Source organism: Haliotis rufescens, unplaced genomic scaffold (genome assembly GCF_023055435.1).
Source record: "Haliotis rufescens isolate VD_foot unplaced genomic scaffold, xgHalRufe1.0.p SCAF_25, whole genome shotgun sequence".
Lineage (NCBI taxonomy): Eukaryota > Metazoa > Mollusca > Gastropoda > Lepetellida > Haliotidae > Haliotis > Haliotis rufescens.
The window spans coordinates 266,644-287,196 of NW_025963946.1; the positions used below are offsets into that span (position 1 = coordinate 266,644).

Genomic DNA, 20,553 nt, shown 5'->3' on the forward strand with positions numbered 1-20,553 from the left:
ACTGTGGACCAGGCAAACCTCTTTTGGTAAGTTTAGGAATGTTAACATTTGATGTCACACAGCAACCGTAGTGTACACCTTTCTTAAGTACAAGTAGACTGCTTTGCCCGACTTGTTGCAAGTGGTGGCCTCCAACACTGGTGAGCCCAACTCCACCTGGGTGGGTAACCATTTAATATTCTGTCAGTGGGCTTCTCATAATCTAGTTTGCAAGAGGATAATTTTCGGTCAACCCTGCTTCTACAAGTATTTTTCTCTGTACGGAGAGGGATAGATTTCAGGTTTTTATATTCTTTTTCAACGATGATTTTTGTTTTTGTTTTTGTAAAATCTGAGGCAAAACATTTTGTCATAATAACTTCTGGCCACACCCACAAGAACATTAAACAGTCAGTCAGTCATGGAGCAAGTCTTTCTCAATCAATAAAGAATATAAATACTGATGATTAATTGTCACTACACATCAGAGTACTGTACACACAGATGACTGAGTGAACACATAAGAATACTGATACAAAATAAACAGAACAGGGTTCATTGGTCCCCTTGGCAGTTGTGAGCACTGCACACATGTACACGCTGATTACTGAACACTCTGAACAGGAAAACTTCTGACTAAATAAATGAATCCAAGGACAGAAATTCTCCTACTTGAGCAGAGGATGTTCGTTGTAAAAGATGAAGCTGATTTAAGAGCAGAGGTAGAGTTACCCCCTCAAGAAGGACATGGCTTGTGTCTTGCCGTTCCAGCACATATTCCGATGACAAGTGAACATATTTACTCTTGTGATCAGTTCCATAATGAGGTCATCATTATTCTTTGGTGAGCGTAAAAAAACATCAATACTTTTCTATTTTGGAGACACAGATCTTGTTACTGATTACAGACAATCATGATATATTTCACTAAACCATGGTCCTACAAATTTGGAGATGTTCCGGAATGATTCCTTGATAGCTCAATACCCTGTAAGTTAACCAGTTGCAAGAAATTAAAAGTGTCAAATCCATAATTTGGAAGTGCTGATATTCACAAAATTAAAAGCACAGATTCTAAAATAAAGTATTCAAAACCATTACATATTGACCATGTTGACTAAACATCTGTTTCATGTTGATGTTTTTATCAATGTATTACCCACAGACAATCTGATACCTGTTAAAGCTGACAGTTACACGAACATGGCCAGATTGGTTGGTTGGTATGTTGTTATACGCTGCACTCAGCAATATTCCAGCTATATGACAGCGGTCTGTAAATAATCCAGTCTGGACCAGACAATCCTGTGATTGATATCATGAGCATCGATCCACGCACTTGGGATCAATGACATGCATCAACCAAGTCTAACATGGCCAGCACAATTCTCAGCACAATGACCCAAGCCTACACTCAACACAGCCAGCTCTACAGGAGTGTTGTGTCGGACAGCCATGACTACTGTTCAGTCAAATACCTCTATTAAACACCAGTGACATTAAATGTTCAGACAATAAAACATAACCATCATCCATCTTTACCATGCCTATGGTGCTGGCTCCCTGTTGAAAAGTTTCTCAAATTAAGACCTGTTTAAGTGAATGAGTTGGGTTAAACGCCGCTTTTAACATTATTCCAGTTATATCGTGGCTGTCAGCTTAATGTGGGAGGAAAGCCCGAAGTGATGCAGGTCTCTGACGTTTACCACTTCGGTGAAACCCACGAGCATGGGTATGGTGCTGACAAACCTTGAAACATAATCGGGGCGAACCGGGATTCGAACCCACAATCATAGGTTTCTGGCGTGCCCAAGGAACGCAACTCTGCACAGAGAATCGCGGCGCCTTAAACAACTGGGCCACCCGTGCTCCCGACCTGTTTAAAACTTCTTATAGTATAATAAAAATAGTTCTATAAAAATATGTAGACTGCTTCTATAGATATTAATATCAACATCATAAATTCACTGTGACCTAACAAAACTTAATGTTGGTATTTTGTAAGGCCAGGCCAATTTAGTTCTCGTGTTATAGAAAAAACACAAATCTAAAAAAGAAATGACAAAAAAATTAATTAAACATGCTCTGACAAACTAGAAATACAGTAAACCTCGGTTATAACGAACTCAAAGGGACTTCTAATTTTAGTTCGTTATAACCGTAGTTCGTTATAAGCACATATACAGCATAACTACAGCAAATACAGTTCGTTATAAGCGAGTTCATTATAACCATAGGTGACTGTATGTTTAAAACCACTTATTTTTTTCACGGCTTTATTTCAAGTGTTATTCTTAAGGAAATTTACCTCATATCACCCTTGAAAATTTGTATATCTTTGTTATTTCTTCAGCCTTTTGACATCATCGTACTCATGCCCAAATATTACTTTCCTAAACTTAGAAAAAAATGTGTTAAATTTCAGACAAAATACAACTCCTTGGATGTCTAGGACGTCCCCTACTGCATCTTCTGTTTGGGTTTAGCATTCCAGTAGTAGAGTATCTGTGCTAAGATGATCCCGTTAAATAGACTGGACACAACATAGGAGAAGATAACCAGGGCATCCCCTGTCTCTTGAATGGAGGTAAAGATGCGAGCCACCGCGCCCAGGAACAGCAAGGTGACCGTAACAAGCGACAACTGCCCCGTACTGCTGTTACGATAGTTCGCTGACGCTTGTATAATCTGCAACAAAGGTACACGTTATAAGTACACTGGATCTTGGACATGTGAGGCCATTGTAAAATGTTTGTTTGTTTGTTTGTTTGTTTAACGCCACACTCAGCAATATTCCAGTTACATGACGGCGGTCTGTAAATAATCGAGTCTGGATCAGACAATACAGTGATTGATGTCATGAGCATCAATCCACGCAATGGGGATACAATGACATGCATTAAGCAAGTCAGCGAGCCTGGCCACCCGATCCCATTAGTCGCCTCGTACGACAAACATGGGTTGCTGAAAACCTTTTCTAACCAGTATCTTCACTGGGCTCATTATAGAATGGCTGATTGTTGTGTAATTAGGAGATAAACATAGTGTGTTTTCAATGTAGAGCTACGTTACCTGTAGATATAACCGGGCTAAATTGAATTTGGAACCGAACGCGCAGCATGAGGTTTTAAATGTTAAATTTAGCGTGGTTAAATCTACAGGTAACCTAGCATTACATTGAAAACACAGTATGTTTATCTCCATTCTACCATGACTAAATAAAACGCGAACTCTTTGGTGTTAGCAAATATACTGAGTGAAGCGGCATGGGTTGAGTCCAGTGTTTTGAGTGGGTTATCGATCTGAATTAAGGAATCACCGAACAAAATATGGCGCTGTATATACTCAAGCAGTTTGTTTACACTGTAATACTTCACTCGAACATATGACAGGCATTGAAAGCATATAAGCACGACAACTTGGTAAGCTAACATGAGGTGGGCATCCCTAAAGAAAACAAAGCAAGCTTTGCAAGGCTTTTGCTCTACATCGCACGTCACCATTATGACGTCATATCGCTCATTGTGATGCAAAAGATATGACGTCACAGTCGTATGTAGAAAAGCGCCACAATTCCATGGTCTTTGTTGTCTCCAAAACGTAAATACATTCCCTTTGTAGATTTCTGTCGTGTTTTCTGCACGAAATGCATTGCCACACATCCTTTGAATATTGTAGTAACCGCACCTGTGCATTTTGTAACCTGTAATTGTAGATATAATTATTTAAATATGCCTACCGACAATGACTGAAAAAAGTACTATTCTGTGAATATCAGCTTCCGCGGTGATGCGGTCGTCAAACCAGCTGTTTCAATCAGGGGGGATTTATTGTGATTTAATAGCCTCTGATTGACCAATCAGAATCGAGTAAATTCCAAATTCATGGTAGAATGGTGGTTTTCCTGACCCATGTTTGCTTGTTTGCTTGTATGTTGCACAATACCACACTCAGACAATCCAAAATCTCATAAAAATCAGATCTTAATGCTCACTATCACCAAGCACAGATCTGAGGACATCCCATTACAGGTCATGTAGAACAACTTTTCATCCGACCAATCAGAAATCGCTTATGAGATTACGAAAGTGAAAGTCTGAATGTGTTTTCTGATCATTCAACCTCAAAAAGGTTAAAAACAGGCATCTAAACAGGCAGGCAGGGGAATGTAAACAGGCAAGTAAAGGAATGTAAACAGGCAGGCAGGGGAATGTAAACAGGCAAGTAAAGGAATGTAAACAGGCAGGCAGGGGAATGTAAACAGGCAAGTAAAGGAATGTAAACAGGCAAGTAAAGGAATGTAAACAGGCAGGCAGGGGAATGTAAACAGGCAAGTAAAGGAATGTAAACAGGCAAGTAAAGGAATGTAAACAGGCAAGTAAAGGAATGTAAACAGGCAAATAAAGCAATGTAAACAGGCAGACAGGGGAATGTAAACAGGCAAGTAAAGGAATGTAAACAGGCAAGTAAAGGAATGTAAACAGGCAAGTAAAGGAATGTAAACAGGCAAATAAAGGAATGTAAACAGGCAAGTAAAGGAATGTAAACAGGCAGGCAGGGGAATGTAAACAGGCAAGTAAAGGAATGTAAACAGGCAAGTAAAGGAATGTAAACAGGCAAGTAAAGGAATGTAAACAGGCAAGTAAAGGAATGTAAACAGGCAGACAGGGGAATGTAAACAGGCAAGTAAAGGAATGTAAACAGGCAGGCAGGGGAATGTAAACAGGCAAGTAAAGGAATGTAAACAGGCAAGTAAAGGAATGTAAACAGGCAAGTAAAGGAATGTAAACAGGCAAATAAAGCAATGTAAACAGGCAGACAGGGGAATGTAAACAGGCAAGTAAAGGAATGTAAACAGGCAAGTAAAGGAATGTAAACAGGCAAGTAAAGGAATGTAAACAGGCAAATAAAGGAATGTAAACAGGCAAGTAAAGGAATGTAAACAGGCAGGCAGGGGAATGTAAACAGGCAAGTAAAGGAATGTAAACAGGCAAGTAAAGGAATGTAAACAGGCAAGTAAAGGAATGTAAACAGGCAAGTAAAGGAATGTAAACAGGCAGACAGGGGAATGTAAACAGGCAAGTAAAGGAATGTAAACAGGCAGACAGGGGAATGTATACAGGCAGACAGGGGAATGTAAACAGGAAAGTAAAGGAATGTAAAAAGGCAGACAGGGGAATGTAAACAGGCAAGTAAAGAAATGAAAACAGGCAGTGGAATATAAACAGGCAAGTAAAGGAATGTAAACAGGCAGACAGGGGAATGTAAACAGGCAAATAAAGCAATGGAATCCACTTTTCTGTCAGTGATGTGTTTTTCACTTCCCCCAATATTACTTTAAATAATGAACTGTTAACTATCATCACCTTGCTAATGGCAATAACAAGGGAGTTGCCAGCTTGCAGCATCGACAGTAACGACATTGGCGCCATGGGAGACAGGAGGAACATCATGCTGAAGGAGTACACTGTGACGTAGATGATCGCCATTGGTGTATTGCCGCTGTAGAATAGTACTAGCATGGCAATAAGCACCGTCTGGAACCCCAGGAACACCGCCTCCCCATAGGCACTGGAACAGATAGAACATCAGCATCTGAGAATCAGGATGGCACATGTGATCGGGGGAGAGACACACTGGAACAGATAGAACATCAGCATCTGAGAATCAGGATGTCACATGTGATCGGGGGAGAGACACACATGTGATCGGGGGAGAGACACACTGGAACAGATAGAACATCAGCATCTGAGAATCAGGATGTCACATGTGATCGGGGGAGAGACACACTGGAACAGATGGAACATCAGCATCTGAGAATCAGGATGGCACATGTGATCGGGGGAGAGACACACTGGAACAGATGGAACATCAGCATCTGAGAATCAGGATGGCACATGTGATCGGGGGAGAGACACACTGGAACAGATAGAACATCAGCATCTGAGAATCAGGATGTCACATGTGATCGGGGGAGAGACACACTGGAACAGATAGAACATCAGCATCTGAGAATCAGGATGGCACATGTGATCGGGGGAGAGACACACTGGAACAGATGGAACATCAGCATCTGAGAATCAGGATGTCACATGTGATCGGGGGAGAGACACACATGTGATCGGGGGAGAGACACACTGGAACAGATGGAACATCAGCATCTGAGAATCAGGATGTCACATGTGATCGGGGGAGAGACACACTGGAACAGATAGAACATCAGCATCTGAGAATCAGGATGGCACATGTGATCGGGGGAGAGACATACTTTGTTTGATGTTTACAACTGCAATATTTGATCTAAACAATGCCAGCTTGTATCAAATGATTGATATTATGACCGACGTCCCACGCCATCAGGGTGCAATGGGACGGAAGAAACCAGGCCATGCTGAGCAACCAACCCATTTAGTCACCTATTACCACAAGCAATTTTTATTTTTTGAAAACAATTTAAAAAATCAAAACTAGGATCAAGGCAAGTTATTGAGCCATTGAGTATACTTTACACTACCAAGCATGTGGACATTTAATCAGGTTGGTTGGTTGGTTTGATGTTTAACGCCGCACTCAACAATATTCCAGCTATATGACGGCGGTCTGTAAATAATCGAGTCTAGACCAGACAATCCATTGATTGATATCATGAGCATCGATCCACGCAATTGGGATCGATGACATGTATCAAACAAGTCAGCGAGCCTGACCACCCAATCCCGTTAGTCGCCTTTTACGACAAGCATAGTCACCTTTTACGGCAAGCATGGGTTGCTGAAGACCTATTCTACCCCGGAATCTTCACGGGTCACATTCAATCAGGAGACACATAGAAATTGTAATGGTGGCTTTCCTCACCCATGTTTGTTTGTTTGTATGTTGTTTAATACCACACTCAGCAATATTCCAGCCACATGGCCTGTAAATAATCCAGTCTGAGCCAGACAATAGTCACAATACACAATCTCATTAAACCTACCGGGTTTTTTAATTTGATGTAGTCCCACTGAAGCTTAGACACCTCTTGTTTAAAATTTAATTAATAAATTTCAAATTATAAATAAGAAGTAATCTACAGTGGGACTAAATCCATTTTCAAAACACAAGAGGTGTATTGCCATTCCACCATGACGGCCAGAATGGTTTCAAACTGGTACTCTTTTTGAACGAGTATTTACACATGGGTACATAGGTCAGCAATCTTAGAACGTTCCTAATAGGGGTCGCAGGTAGTGATAAATGTGACAACTATTACTCAAGTTGAAGACTATTTACGTTTATTCTTCACTAATTCAAAATGATGGTTACAAAATACATAGTTTCTAAAAAGAATTGATAACATAACCCTCCATAGAAATATTATTATTTTCATCAAAACCTGTTTGCACTGCTTTGACTCAACAACGTCATTTCATGGAAATCAACATGACACATTATTTCTTGGAAATCAAGGCAACAAGTCTTCTTCTTGGAAATGAACATGTCATGTTGGGTGACAAGTTGTAGAAATAGTGACAAAAATGCTGAATGAATATATCTTGTGAAGTTTACACAAATACGCAGCTTCTTTGGAGCTCAGTCAACATCTGACTTTTTGAAAGTGATGGAATGCAGCAACAGAAATTAGCTGCTGTGCTACACAGTCATTGTCTCTCTGTAGTTAAGAAACAAGAGTTTGCCACGTGGCTATATCCCCCGCCCCTGTTGCAGAATTTATGACATAATTAAATCTAAACAAAATATTGAACGTTTTTTTAGTTATGCTCCGGAAACGAACTCTACCCTCACAGAACATAAGTTCATCTTGTTGCCATGGAAACGTAAAAAAATAAAATTTCTAAAATTTCTAAATAGCAAAAGGCACCAGTCCAGCATGTACTTGACAGACCTGCAAAGTTTGATGAAAAAACGGTTTCTGAGTTATGCTCCGGAAACGAAACGTGACGGATGGACGGACGGACGGACGGAGCCCGTTTCTATATCCTCCGCCAACTTTGTTGGGCTAGGGATAATAAACAACTCAAGTCATGGTTTATCGTACAATAAAACACGGCAGGGAGAATAAACCATGAGGGGTGCACCCCCCAGTGGTATATTCTCCCTGAAGTGTTTTATTGTACGATAAACAATGACCACGAGTCATTTATTTCTTATATGATAATGAGATATCAATATTACTCACTCTTTAAGGATGTTAGCAAAGAGAAGACGCTTCATAAAATATTACCCTTATTTAATTAATGATGACCCCCTTGAATAGAAATCGCCCGCAGCAATGTCTAATGATGAATGATAAATTTGGTCTTTTTGAGCACATTCTCACAATTTTCACATCAATTATCTGTACCTTTTCTCCCAATACTGATTGTCATATATCTCCCTCTTATGGTAGCGATTGTTCGGCCATTGCGGCTATCTACGTTGCCCAGCTACATCTATGGGGAACAACTCACAAGACACTTCCTTCTAAAAAATAACATCTTCCAAATTATGATATCATCAAGTTGCGAGTTTGAATCTGCAGAATTGACATTGACACAATGATTTATCATAAAATAAACCACGCTTCATTCTTCATTTATCGACTAGCTATCTTATAGTTTACTATAAACATGACAAATTACTTTTATTTACTTTGAGAGGACCAGAAATCATTAATACTCTCAGATTTGAAAGCTATCTTGAAACAGCTGGAGGAGATAGCATCAAGTTAGGACGTCCATTAATATGATGAACAGGATTGTTCATTATACAGCTGTATGGCTGACTGAACAAATAAGACAAAATATTAATATTGGGAATATTGCTGTTTTACCTTGCTATCAATATCATCCAAATGTACATCTGTTACTATCATGACTATGGTAACAACAGGTGGAAATAATGTGAGAGGTTTCATTTCAATGATCAATCACTTGCATATATCATGATAAATTTGCAACTCTTGCTAGGTTCTGTATTTTGATGGCATGGAAACATCTTGAAGGTAGGGAAGATAGTGTTAGAACTGTGTTGTTCACATAATAATAATCTGTTGAATTCAGCTAACAGTCATCTTCCCGAGGCGAGAGTGTTAACTGACTTTAAAAGTCCAGTTTCCACCCTTGCCGAACAATGCTGGAATTCCTGGGCTCGATTGTAGCGCCACCAGTGGCTATTACGAGTTATGTCCCTTCTATGCCTCTCCTATGGACCAATTACATTCCACCTCTCGTATCAATTGCATTTGCTTCAAACAAAACTGCATCGCCCAGTCAAGACGATTTGATCGATAATCAAGAGCTATATATTGTGATAAAACGAGTCTTACATCGTGAAGTGCATCAAATCATGTGTGCACCTTGATAAAAAACATGAAAAGATTTACAAAATATATGTTGACAACGAGTTAGCGGTGCACATGCTTTGCAAATCCTGTGATCAATCGAAATCTGCATGACACTTTACGTACCGGATTTCGATTTCGGAGCGCAAAATGTAACTCCATAATTCCAGCCTAGTTCGGCAAGGGTGGAAACTGTACTTTTATGGTCGGTTACCTCCCTTGCCTCAGGAGGATGGCTAACAGTCAATTGACATCAACATGATCAAGGACATAAACATTACGTTTTTAGACATGATCTGTGTCGGGGTTGCGTGTGTTTATTAGCAAAGATTTAGGGAAGTTTTTCCAATGATATAGAATGTTGGAAACTCAGTGAACATTAAGAAACAAGGTTAAATACAATGTTAGGTAGAATAAGAACACATTAAATAGAGTAAACTTCTCCATAACCTGAGTAGAGTACATAGAGTCTCGGAGAGGAACCCCACAAGTATTCCTTGATGGGATCACTTACTCTAAGAATCGAACCAGAGGCCAGACCACACACTTGAGAAGTTATTGGCTTTTGTGATAATGTTGGTTGGTTGGTTGGTTGGTTGGTTTGTTGTTCAACGCCGCACTCAGCAGTATTCCAGCTATATGACGGCGGTCTGTAAATAATCGAGTCTGGACCAGACAATCCAGTGATTGATGTCATGAGCATCGATCAATGCAATTGGGATCAATGACATGCATCAACCAAGTCAGCGAGCCTGACCACCCGATCCCGTTAGTCGCCTTTTACGACAAACATAGTCACCTTTTACAGCAAGCATGGGTTGCTGAAGACCTATTCTACCCCGGATCTTCACGGGTCTTGTGATAATGTAATGAATACTTCAAAAAGTGTTATTTCTGGTATGATTTGATGATTAAAAGTACATAATAAACCTATCCTGTACATTCCTCCAAATGTGTGTTTTCTGGACTGTTCCACTTTAATGAAGGTAAACAGGTAACTATTGCTTGACTTACAGTAACAGTAACCAGACTTGACTAATCCTGGTTGAAGCTGTCTGACAAATGGGATGTCTGACAATTGGGAGGTTACCCAGATATGGGGTGTTATTGAGTGTTCAACCATGACATTGAAGAATGTTTTATTCTGTTTGGTTAAAATGAGGTTTCAAATTTCCACCTCTTACTTAAGCCTTTTCACACATAAACCAAGTGTATGAATACGTCAACAGCCCACATATCAACCTATAACATAATGGCTGTCAGAACATTATGGGATGTTTTTGCAATGATTTTGACGTTTTGTTAGGAACAGCCCAGACTGGAAGTTTCAAAAGTGAAATATTCCATGCAACAAATACTCAATAATAACTGCAAATCTAAAAACTAATAAAGCTTATTGAAATCGTTAAAAAACATTCTGGTGCTTTTCTGACTAAAATAGGGGCGGTCGGGTAGCCTAGTGGTTAAAGCGTTCACTCGTCACGCTGAAGACCCGGGTTCGATTCCCGACATGGGTACAATGTGTGAAGCCCATTTCTGGTGTCCCCCGCCGTGATATTGCTGGAATATTGCTAAAAGCGGCGTTAAACCATACTCACTCACTCACTCACTCTGACTAAAATACCTGAGCAACATGATTCGATGTCATTCAATGGAAAACGGAATATGTTTTCATGACAACAAAACTCCCTTCATAAGCAGAACACAGAGAAAGACCATCTTCAAAGGTTTTTTACAATAAATATTTATCAAACAAAATATTTTATGGATGTGCTATTCATTTCATCCGAATGCCAAACGCCACAGGTTTTCTCGATAAAAAATTTCATATACATAACAAAAGTTATTTTTTACTAATCGGGTTGTGGCACACAGTCACTTGAACTGTCAATGCAATAAACTTATGCAAGTGAGTGAGTGAGTGAGTGAGCATGGTTTTACGCTGCTTTTAGCCATATTCCAGCTATATCATGGAAGGGGACATTAGAAATGGGCTTCACACATTGTACCCATGTGGGAAATCGAAACCCGGGTCTTCGGCGTGACGAGCAAACGCTTTAACCACTAGGCTACGCCACCGCCACCCTACCCAAATGGAAATCAATGATTTACATGACGAGAAACCTATGCATGTATTCACTTGATCTCATAATTTACCTGAATGGAAATTTCAGTGCATATCCGTACGCCCAGGTTGACGATATGGCGACTATCTCACATGTGATGGCATACAGGTTGATGCCCTCCCCACTCCGGGCGCCCAGAATCTTCACCACCTGAGGCACCTTGACTGAAAAGATGAAGATTTATTTTACACCTAGAATATCATGTTTTCTCTTACTTCTATCTTAAAGGCACCATTATTTCAATTTATCTACAAACAAGTGATTCAAATGTGACTAAGAATAATGGGTTGAACTTTGAAACTTCGTGAGTGAGTGAGTGAGTGAGTGAGTGAGTGAGTGAGTTCTATCACAGCTTGGAATATGAGAAAACCCCAAAGTAGTTGTTTGTTTGTTGTTTAACGCCGCACTCAGCAATATTACAGGTATATGACGGGTGGTCTGTAAATAATCTAGCCTGGACCAGACAATCCAGTGATTAATATCATGAGCATTGATCTACGCAATTGGGATGCGATGACATGCATCAACCAAGTCAGCGAGCCTGACCACCTGATCCCATTAGTTGCATAGTCGCCTCTTACGACAAGCATGGGTTGCTGAAGACCTATTCTACCCCGGATCTTCACGGGTCTACTGCACATGAGATCGTGCATGTGATACCATCCTTCGACTAAAATACAGTAAGCACCTGAAATTACATTCAGTAAGGATGGACAGCGTTGTTATCATGGTAATACTACAGTATGTGGGGGGAATAGGGAGCTCTTTTTGTGGTTTATGCTGACAGCCTGAAATGTTTGTGTACGATATATTTTTCCAGAATTTAATTGCCCATAATAAAGGGTGCAAATAACACACTAGTGCGTATTATACGCGAATAAGTCTTGTGTACATTGACCAATCGGAAGGGATGCTAATTGGGCTTGTTCACTAGCCAATATATTAGCAAATATCGCCGTGGGCGCTTATTACGTCAAATACGGTAATTGGGTAATGGTGATTTCTTGGGGCGCATATTTAAATTTTTTGCAGATGCGCTGCTTATACAGGGATAAAAATAAAACACTTTGTTCATTACCACCATTGGCACAAAGGTTTGGGGAAAAAATCTGTCAACCATATGAGTGAGTGAGTGAAAATTATAGTTTTACGCCGCTTTTAGCAATATTCCATCTATATCACGGCGCGGGACTACAGAATTGGGCTTCACATATTGTACCCATGTCAGGAATCAAACCCGGGTCTTCGGCGTGACAAGCGAATGCTTTAACCACTAGGCTACCCGACCGCCCCTCCAACCATCTGATTTGAAACAATGTGGTCTTTGAACAGAAACCAATGTGTGAGGGACAATGGAGGGATATTAAATTAGGTTAAAATGGGAATCACACATCAATGAATATTTCTGATGAATCATTCCGAGTCTGATATACAGTCAAACCCCTTTATCTTGAACCTAGTGGGATGGTGTTGGTGCTTTCGAGATATTGGTCGAATCAAGACAAGACATGAACATCCACACAGATCAAGAAACAGCGAGGCAGTCAGGACCCGAGAATAGGGTCGAGATATCGGAACATTCGAGATAGTGGAGTTCAAGACAAAGAGGTTCGACTGTACATGATCGATATGAGTTTATACCTCGCCACATATCACTGCAGATAACAAACACAGCTACGCTTAGGGTTATTATTCTTTTAAATATATTTAGTAAAAGCTGCAACTAAAATAACAAGATGTTGGAATATATTATTCCTGATAAAAAAATTGTTTCAGATACAATTTTTCCCGATCATCAAAATCCTGTAAAGTTATATCATTGGGTAAGTTTCAACCGAATCATCGGTAGATTCCAAGAACACGTATGTACACCTGACTGCTATTTTACGAGAAAATACACATGGTAATCTTAATCCCTGGATGTAAAACAATGCCTAGCAGAACAAAAAAAACAATTTAAACGGTAAATCAACTTGTCTGGTGATTCTTTATCTCAAATTTCAAAATTGTACTGACCAAGTTTCTTATCACCCGTTCCTTTACCGGAATTCACTGAAGGGGTACGGCGTAATTTTTTTCTGCGCATAATATTCAAAAAGAGAATGTTTCCAAAATACTGTATCCGCTAGAGGGGGATGCGCATTATACTTGGGTGTGCACTATACGGTATATTCTATCAGTGAATCTTGCATCTTCCCGAGGCAAGTGAGTTAACTGACTATAAAAGTCCAGTTTCCACCCTTGCCGAACTAGGCTGGTATTATGGAGTTACATTTTGGCTGGACTAACGAGTCTATGCATAGTCCAATCAAAATCGTGCACCGAAATCGAAATCCGGTTCGTAAAGTGTCGTGCAGATTTCGGTCGACTGCAGGATTTGCAAAGCATGTGCACCGCTAACTCGTTGTCAACAGATATTTTCTAAATCTTTTCATGCTTTTAATCAAGGTGCTCATGTGATTTGATGCACTTCACGATGTAAGACTCGCTTTATCACAATTTTGATCTTGATTATCAATCAGATCGTCTTGACTGGGCGCAACCGTTTTGTTTGAAGCAAATGCAAGTGATACGAGAGGTTGAATCTGATTGGTCAATAGGAGAGGCATAGAAAGGACATAACTCGTAATAGCCACTGGTGGCGCTATGATCGAGCCAAGTAATTCCAGCCTAGTTTGGCAAGGGTGGAAACTGGACTTTTAAAGTCAGTTAACTCTCTGGCCTCGGGAAGATGTGAATCTTGTGGAGACAAATGGCATGGGGACATATCCATGATTACATTAACATGTGATAGGAAATTCCTCTCTATCATGATATACCTAATTTGAAAAAGATTCTATGGACATTTTCAATGGCATTTAATCTGAAAATGAACCGACCTGAACCCTTAAAAAAACAAAAATATAATCATGAAACCAATATATGTACAAAGTAGTGAGACAGTAGGGCTGGGACGGGTAACCTGTGTACTCAGTAGGGCTGGGACAGGTACCTTGGGTTCTCAGTAGAGCTGGGACAGGTAACTTGGGTACTCAGTAGGGCTGGGACGGGTAACTTGGGGACCCAGTAGGGCTGGGACGGGTTACTTGGGTACTCAGTAGGGCTGGGACGTGTAGCTTGGGTTCTTAGTAGAGCTGGGACGGGTAACTTGGGTACTCAGTAGGGCTGGGACGGGTACCTTGGGTTCTCAGTAGGGCTAGGACGGGTAACTTGGGTACTCAGTAAGGTTGGGACAGGTACCTTGGGTTTTCAGTAGGGCTGGGATGGGTAACTTGGGTACTCAGTAGGGCTGGGACGGGTAACTTGGGGACCCAGTAGGGCTGGGACGGGTTACTTGGGTACTCAGTAGGGCTGGGACGGGTATCTAGGTACTCAGTAGGGCTGGGATGGGTAACTTGGGTACTCAGTAGGGCTGGGACGGGTAACTTGGGTTCTCAGTAGGGCTGGGACGGGTAACTTGGGTACTCAGTAGGGCTGGGACGGGTAACTTGGGTACTCAGTAGGGCTGGGACGGGTAACTTGGGTACTCAGTAGGGCTTGGATGGGTACCTTGGGTACTCAGTAGGGCTGGCATGGTTCACTTGGGTACTCAGTAGGGCTGGGACGGATAACTTGGGTACTCAGTAGGGCTGGGACGGGTAACTTGAGTACTCAGTAGGGCTGGGACGGGTATCTTGGGTACTCAGTAGGGCTGGGACGGGTAACTTGGGTACTCAGTAGTGCTGGGACGGGTAACTTGGGTACTCAGTAGGGCTGGGACGGGTAACTTGGGTACTCAGTAGGGCTTGGATGGGTACCTTGGGTACTCAGTAGGGCTGGCATGGTTCACTTGGGTACTCAATAGGGCTGGGACGGATAACTTGGGTACTCAGAAGGGCTGGGACGGGTAACTTGGGTACTCAGTAGGGCTGGGACGGGTATCTTGGGTACTCAGTAGGGCTAGGACGGGTAACTTGGGTACTCAGTAGGGCTGGGACGGGTAACTTGGGTACTCAGTAGGGCTGGGACGGGTAACTTGGGTACTCAGTAGGGCTGGGACAGGTACCTTTGGTTCTCAGTAGGGCTGGGACGGGTACCTTGGGTACCCAGTAGGGCTGGGACGGGTAACTAGGGTACTCAGTAGTGCTAGGACGGGTAACTTGGGTACTCAGTAGGGCTGGGACAGGTACCTTTGGTTCTCAGTAGGGCTGGGACGGGTAACTTGGGTACTCAGTAGGGCTGGGACGGGTAACTTGGGTACTCAGTAGTGCTAGGACGGGTAACTTGGGTACTCAGTAGGGCTGGGACGGGTATCTTGGGTACTCAGTAGGGCTGGGACGGGTAACTTGGGTACTCAGTAGGGCTGGGACGGGTAACTTGGGTACTCAGTAGGGCTGGGACGGGTAACTTGGGTACTCAGTAGGGCTGGGACGGGTAACTTGGGTACTCAGGTGGGTACTGAGTACCCGTACCTGTACTTGGGTACCCACAGGACTACCAGGACCAATGGTTAATCACGTGATATATTGTGTAATTACCATAACAGTCAAACTCCATGGTTACACAAGTCACTAAATGTTCGCATTCCTTCTGACTTTTATATGTTTGATTACCGATACAGCTTCTGTCACCTTCAGTGTATGCATAATCAGATCATTTTATGAGTGTATCTAAATAGTTTTTGCCAGGGCAATTCTCATTTGGACATTTTGTATCCAACTTAAGACCTACATTGGGGACCCGGGTAGTGTCGGGTGATAGGGTATCGGGTACCCGGGGAGTAAATTCAGACTCGTCCCAGCCCTATTGCGTACATCGTTAAGACTATTGCCCAGCAATGAACTGATTGACTTCAGCAGGGAGGAATCTGTACAGTATGTGTGATCCTGAATTCCTATTGGGGCAGTGACAAGAGTGAGTTTATTTTGACGCCGCTTTAAACATCATGTTATGATTCAAACAAGGGACTCTCCATCTACAATACACATTAGGCATCACACACACTCTGTATTTTATTTGCTGTTGGTGCTGTGGTCCCCCAGTGACCCCGATATTTAGTGCCAAGTTTCCTCTGGGCCTAGCAGACCAAGATGAATCCCTGTACATCCAAGTAGAATGTCTCACCTATTAATGATCCAACGATGATGGCAAACCCCAGACCTTTACTTACAACAATCTTCAAACAGGTTGCTGGAAAAGAGACAGAAAGGCATATCATGTTAGGAATTGATCAGAACCATTTGTTATTTCAGATTTGTTTTGAAAAATTAACTTGGTAACCAATAATAATTTAACATCAATAATAATTACTGATTGAGAGAACATCTTAAATTGACATTCTAAAAGTATTTTTATTTATATACTCCATATAATCATGGCTTGTCACCTAAATTGCCCTTGCCCCAATTGTTTTCGATCTTTAAGCACTGTCAGGAAACGACTTTTCAACACAATTATTTTTTCACCGGATTCTTTCTGTTTGCACCATGACGTGCACATGGTCACATGACCAAAGAGATTAACCCCGTCAGTAATCTGAAAAGGCAAGTATGTCATCGGTGGGATGACTCCACGCCCTCCTACATACCCCCCTGTCAACAGAAGGCACGTCCCAGGCTGCAGGGGGAGGTACTCAGTGATTATGACACAAAAAGCTGTGTATAGGTCAATCACGTGGACCCCAGAAATGTAATAAGTCAGTGGCAAAGGTCAATAAGTAAAATCAACAAAAGTGGTGGATAAACCACAACAGCAAATCAATGCAATACCATTCGTGACGAATTCACATACATCTGTGTAGGAACTTTCTGGTATTAGAATATTGATAAATATTGTTTGGTCTTGTCTAGTTTGCATTATCATCATCGCCTTGATAATCCACAGATATGGCAGAAACTATGTTTGTGTAGGGTCACACTAGGTATGGGTCGTAAGCACTAGACCGGAAGACATCACAAATGACTGTTGTGTTATGTATTAATCAGTGATAGAAACTAACAGATTTAGTACACAAATCCTTATAATGATAACATATAGCAAAACCCTTAAAAAGAGCCAATGTCTACTGGTCCTTTTGATACTATATCTATTGGGCAGTATGGCAAGGACGAAAGAAGTAGCGCCAGTTTCTAACGCTGTATATTAATGCGCCACTGTGATCATGCGGGGTGGCCGGGTAGCCTAGTGGTTAAAGCCTTCGCTTGTCACGCCGAAGACCCGGGTTCGATTCCCGACGTGGGTACAATGTGTGAAGCCCATTTCTGGTGTCCCCCGCTGTGATATTGCTTGAATATTGCTAAAAGCAGCATAAAACCTCACTCACTCACTCACTGTGATCATGAGAATACACAAAATATGCAGCAATTAGATGCAAAAATCAGATTACCGCACTCGTGCCTGTCAGATACCATTTATCTTAAAACTTGTTTCAAAACGTATCTATCCCACTTTCACTCATCAGATACCTTTTGGAACAACTTGTTCTTTGTGTATTTTGTTATGTTTGTTGTTTAATGCAACACCCAGCAATATTCCAGCGGTCTGTATATAATCACGTCAGAACCAGACAATCCAGTGTTTGACATCATGAGCATCGATCCACACAATTGGGATACAATGACAGGCATCAACCAAGTCAGTGAGCCTGACCACCCGATCCCGTTAGTCGCCTCTCACGACAAGCACAGTCGCCTTTTACTGCAAGCATGGGTTGCTGAAGACCTATTCTACCCCAGATCTCCACGGGCCTGTTCTCTATGTATCACACATGGAGGATTTTATTAAAATCTCATGGAGTGAACACTAATTCTGCTGAAGACCCACAGAATATCTTTGACACTTATTTTTTTCATCAAGGAGCCAGTTGCTTAGGCAGAGACTCAAATATGTCTTTGGCTTAGGCTAGATTTGTGGGGTAACCTACCCTAACCCTAGACTAACATCTAGTCTCTAAAATGAATACATTTTACAGGAACAGTTGTTAAATTAGTTATAAAATATAACAAAAAGCAGCCAAGGGACTTTCTTCAACTTCAGATACCCCAGTAATCTAGACTTGCCAAATATTCTAGACTTGCATGGGTTGTATTGGATATAGGCCTATTTGTTTCAGGGTCTGTATGACAGACTATCCTTACCATAACACAACTATATACAACTAACCCTACAGATCGAAGAGGCATGTGTAAGCCGATTCTATAATTCACCCATTCTGCCTCTCAGCCCCTTTACTATTTGACGAATCAAATACGATTAGTAATAACACCTGTTCTTTTGTGAGCGTATTGTGTCTTATAATCTGCTTGTATGCCTAACAGAACAATTAACAAGGCTCAGAGTAAGAAATAATAAATATCCATGGCTTGTTCTCGATGTCATTTGCAAAACGTACATCACAAAATGCGGTTTCATACGTGAAAAGTCTAACCGGGATATTGTCAAACTATATTTAAAGTAATAACATGGTTTCTAGTCATGAATAGCGTGCTATGTGCACTTTGAACATTCTGATTCAATGGGTGCTGATTGACACGTTGAAATGTGTTCCGTGGCGTCGACGCATTACACAGGGAAGATGTGACACCATTCGTTTAGAATGAGAAACGTACCATCAAAAAAGTCAAAGTCGATGAAGAATTTGTCGAAGCATGGCTGTGGTACAATAAGTTGAACCCAACTGACAAGAAAAGTCGGAATGATGCTAGAGTTCACCATTTTCAAAGCAGACCACTATTCCGGAAATGAGCTGAGAGTTGTCCGCCCCTTCATAAGAGTTAGCTTTCCTTACTTGACCTACTTTCAGCAGGTAGGTACATTCAGATATGCATTTACATATTTTGCGATGTTAGGTACATGTGAACAATTCATAAATTATGTCCATTTACACTGTCAGTATGTATTCACGGATATTGGACATGGGAAGTAAATGTGTGCTAAAGCGTGGAGTAGAACATCTGGTGTGTCTTTCACGGGCTAGGGATTATATACGTACGCTTCAAACAACACCATTTCTATTTATTGTTTGATAGGCATTACTTAGAAGTTGACGGGTGACAAAGTAGACACAATCTATGGATAAAAACTTCTTTAATACTGTAAAGGCGACGTTTCGGTATAGATCCCTATACCGTTGTCACGCAAAACTGAATGAGGGACATTGTACAGAATATTATTGTAGGTGGAGGATTAACAGTAACAACAATTGCATACATGAGTGTAGACTAACATCTAGTCTCTGAAATGAACATATCGTACATAAAAAACAGTTGTTCAGTTATCTTAATAAAAATATAATAAAAAAGAGCCCAGTGACTCTCTTCATTTTCAGATACTGCAGTGAGCTAGACTTGCCAAACATTATAGACTTGCATGGGCTGTATTTGATATATATTTGTATCAGGTTCTGTAAGACAGACTAACATGAGTGGGATAACATGAGTCAGTGTTGACAACAGAAGGATAATACGGTCACAACATGATGGACAGAGAACACATAGGTGGAAGCCAATCGGACATGAAGCCAAGTAAAGAGGATAAGTTTTGTGTAGGTGTAGTGATTATTGCTTAATGAGTTCATGTGAGACGGATGGGATGAAATAGCCTTTATCTCTGTTGATTGATGGCTTGTGGCGGCGAATGTGGACTGCTTCTGTTAGTTTTCTTTTAGAGAAATCATGACGGTTTAATTAAATGGGAACTTTTCAAATCCAGGGCATTTTTTATATAATGAGACGACATGGTAATGGTAAATGTGCACTGAAAATAAAACAAGTTCTTATTTTCTCCTAAATAGTAGTTTTCCATTTTAACCTTTATCTTATTATTTTTACAACCAGGATCTCAAACATCGGAAGATTTCATTTATCAAGATAGTGCCATATATCCTCTCCCAAAAATACTGGCAGATGATAACTGGGTCATTTGGGTCATATGGTTTCTTGTTTTCGGGGGTACATATAATATTTTCTTTTAGGATCATATTCCTTTATGACATGGGACCACATCTTCCCGAGTCAGGGGAGTTAACGGACTTGAAAAGTCCAGGGGAAACTGGACTTTTAAAGTCAGTTAACTCCCTTGTTTCTCTCGGTAAACACCGACATTGTATTTGCAGTGGGAAAATAAAAGCCCGTAATCACGGTTATGTTA

General features: G+C 41.0%; 2 protein-coding genes across 2 annotated transcripts in view; one reads left to right on the top strand and one right to left on the bottom strand.

Annotated features, from left to right (window-relative positions):
• Positions 1-1,725: 1,725 nt before the first annotated feature.
• Positions 1,726-19,152, bottom strand: LOC124152636 (mannose-P-dolichol utilization defect 1 protein-like). The gene is made up of 5 exons (XM_046525628.2): positions 19,014-19,152; positions 16,531-16,596; positions 11,459-11,591; positions 5,346-5,550; positions 1,726-2,667 (listed from the first exon to the last, which is right to left on the bottom strand). Exons 1-5 carry the CDS (start codon positions 19,117-19,119, stop codon positions 2,440-2,442), a joined length of 738 nt encoding a protein of 245 aa, XP_046381584.1. The 5' UTR covers positions 19,120-19,152; the 3' UTR covers positions 1,726-2,439.
• Positions 19,089-20,553, top strand: part of LOC124152635 (D-beta-hydroxybutyrate dehydrogenase-like) — a 39,146-nt gene continuing 37,681 nt past the window's right edge. Inside the window, exon 1 of the mRNA XM_046525627.2 lies at positions 19,089-19,210. The gene's annotated coding sequence lies outside the window, so the exon portion shown is untranslated. The remainder of the gene's footprint in view (positions 19,211-20,553) is intronic.

Coding starts and splice junctions, on each gene's coding strand:
- LOC124152636 (XM_046525628.2), bottom strand. CDS start 19,119: ATGGTGAACTCTAGCATCATTCCGACTTTTCTTGTCAGTTGGGTTCAA. Junction 16,597..19,013: donor CGACTTTGACTTTTTTGATG/GTACGTTTCTCA, acceptor TCTCTTTTCCAG/CAACCTGTTTGAAGATTGTT. Junction 11,592..16,530: donor CATCGTTGGATCATTAATAG/GTGAGACATTCT, acceptor TCATCTTTTCAG/TCAAGGTGCCTCAGGTGGTG.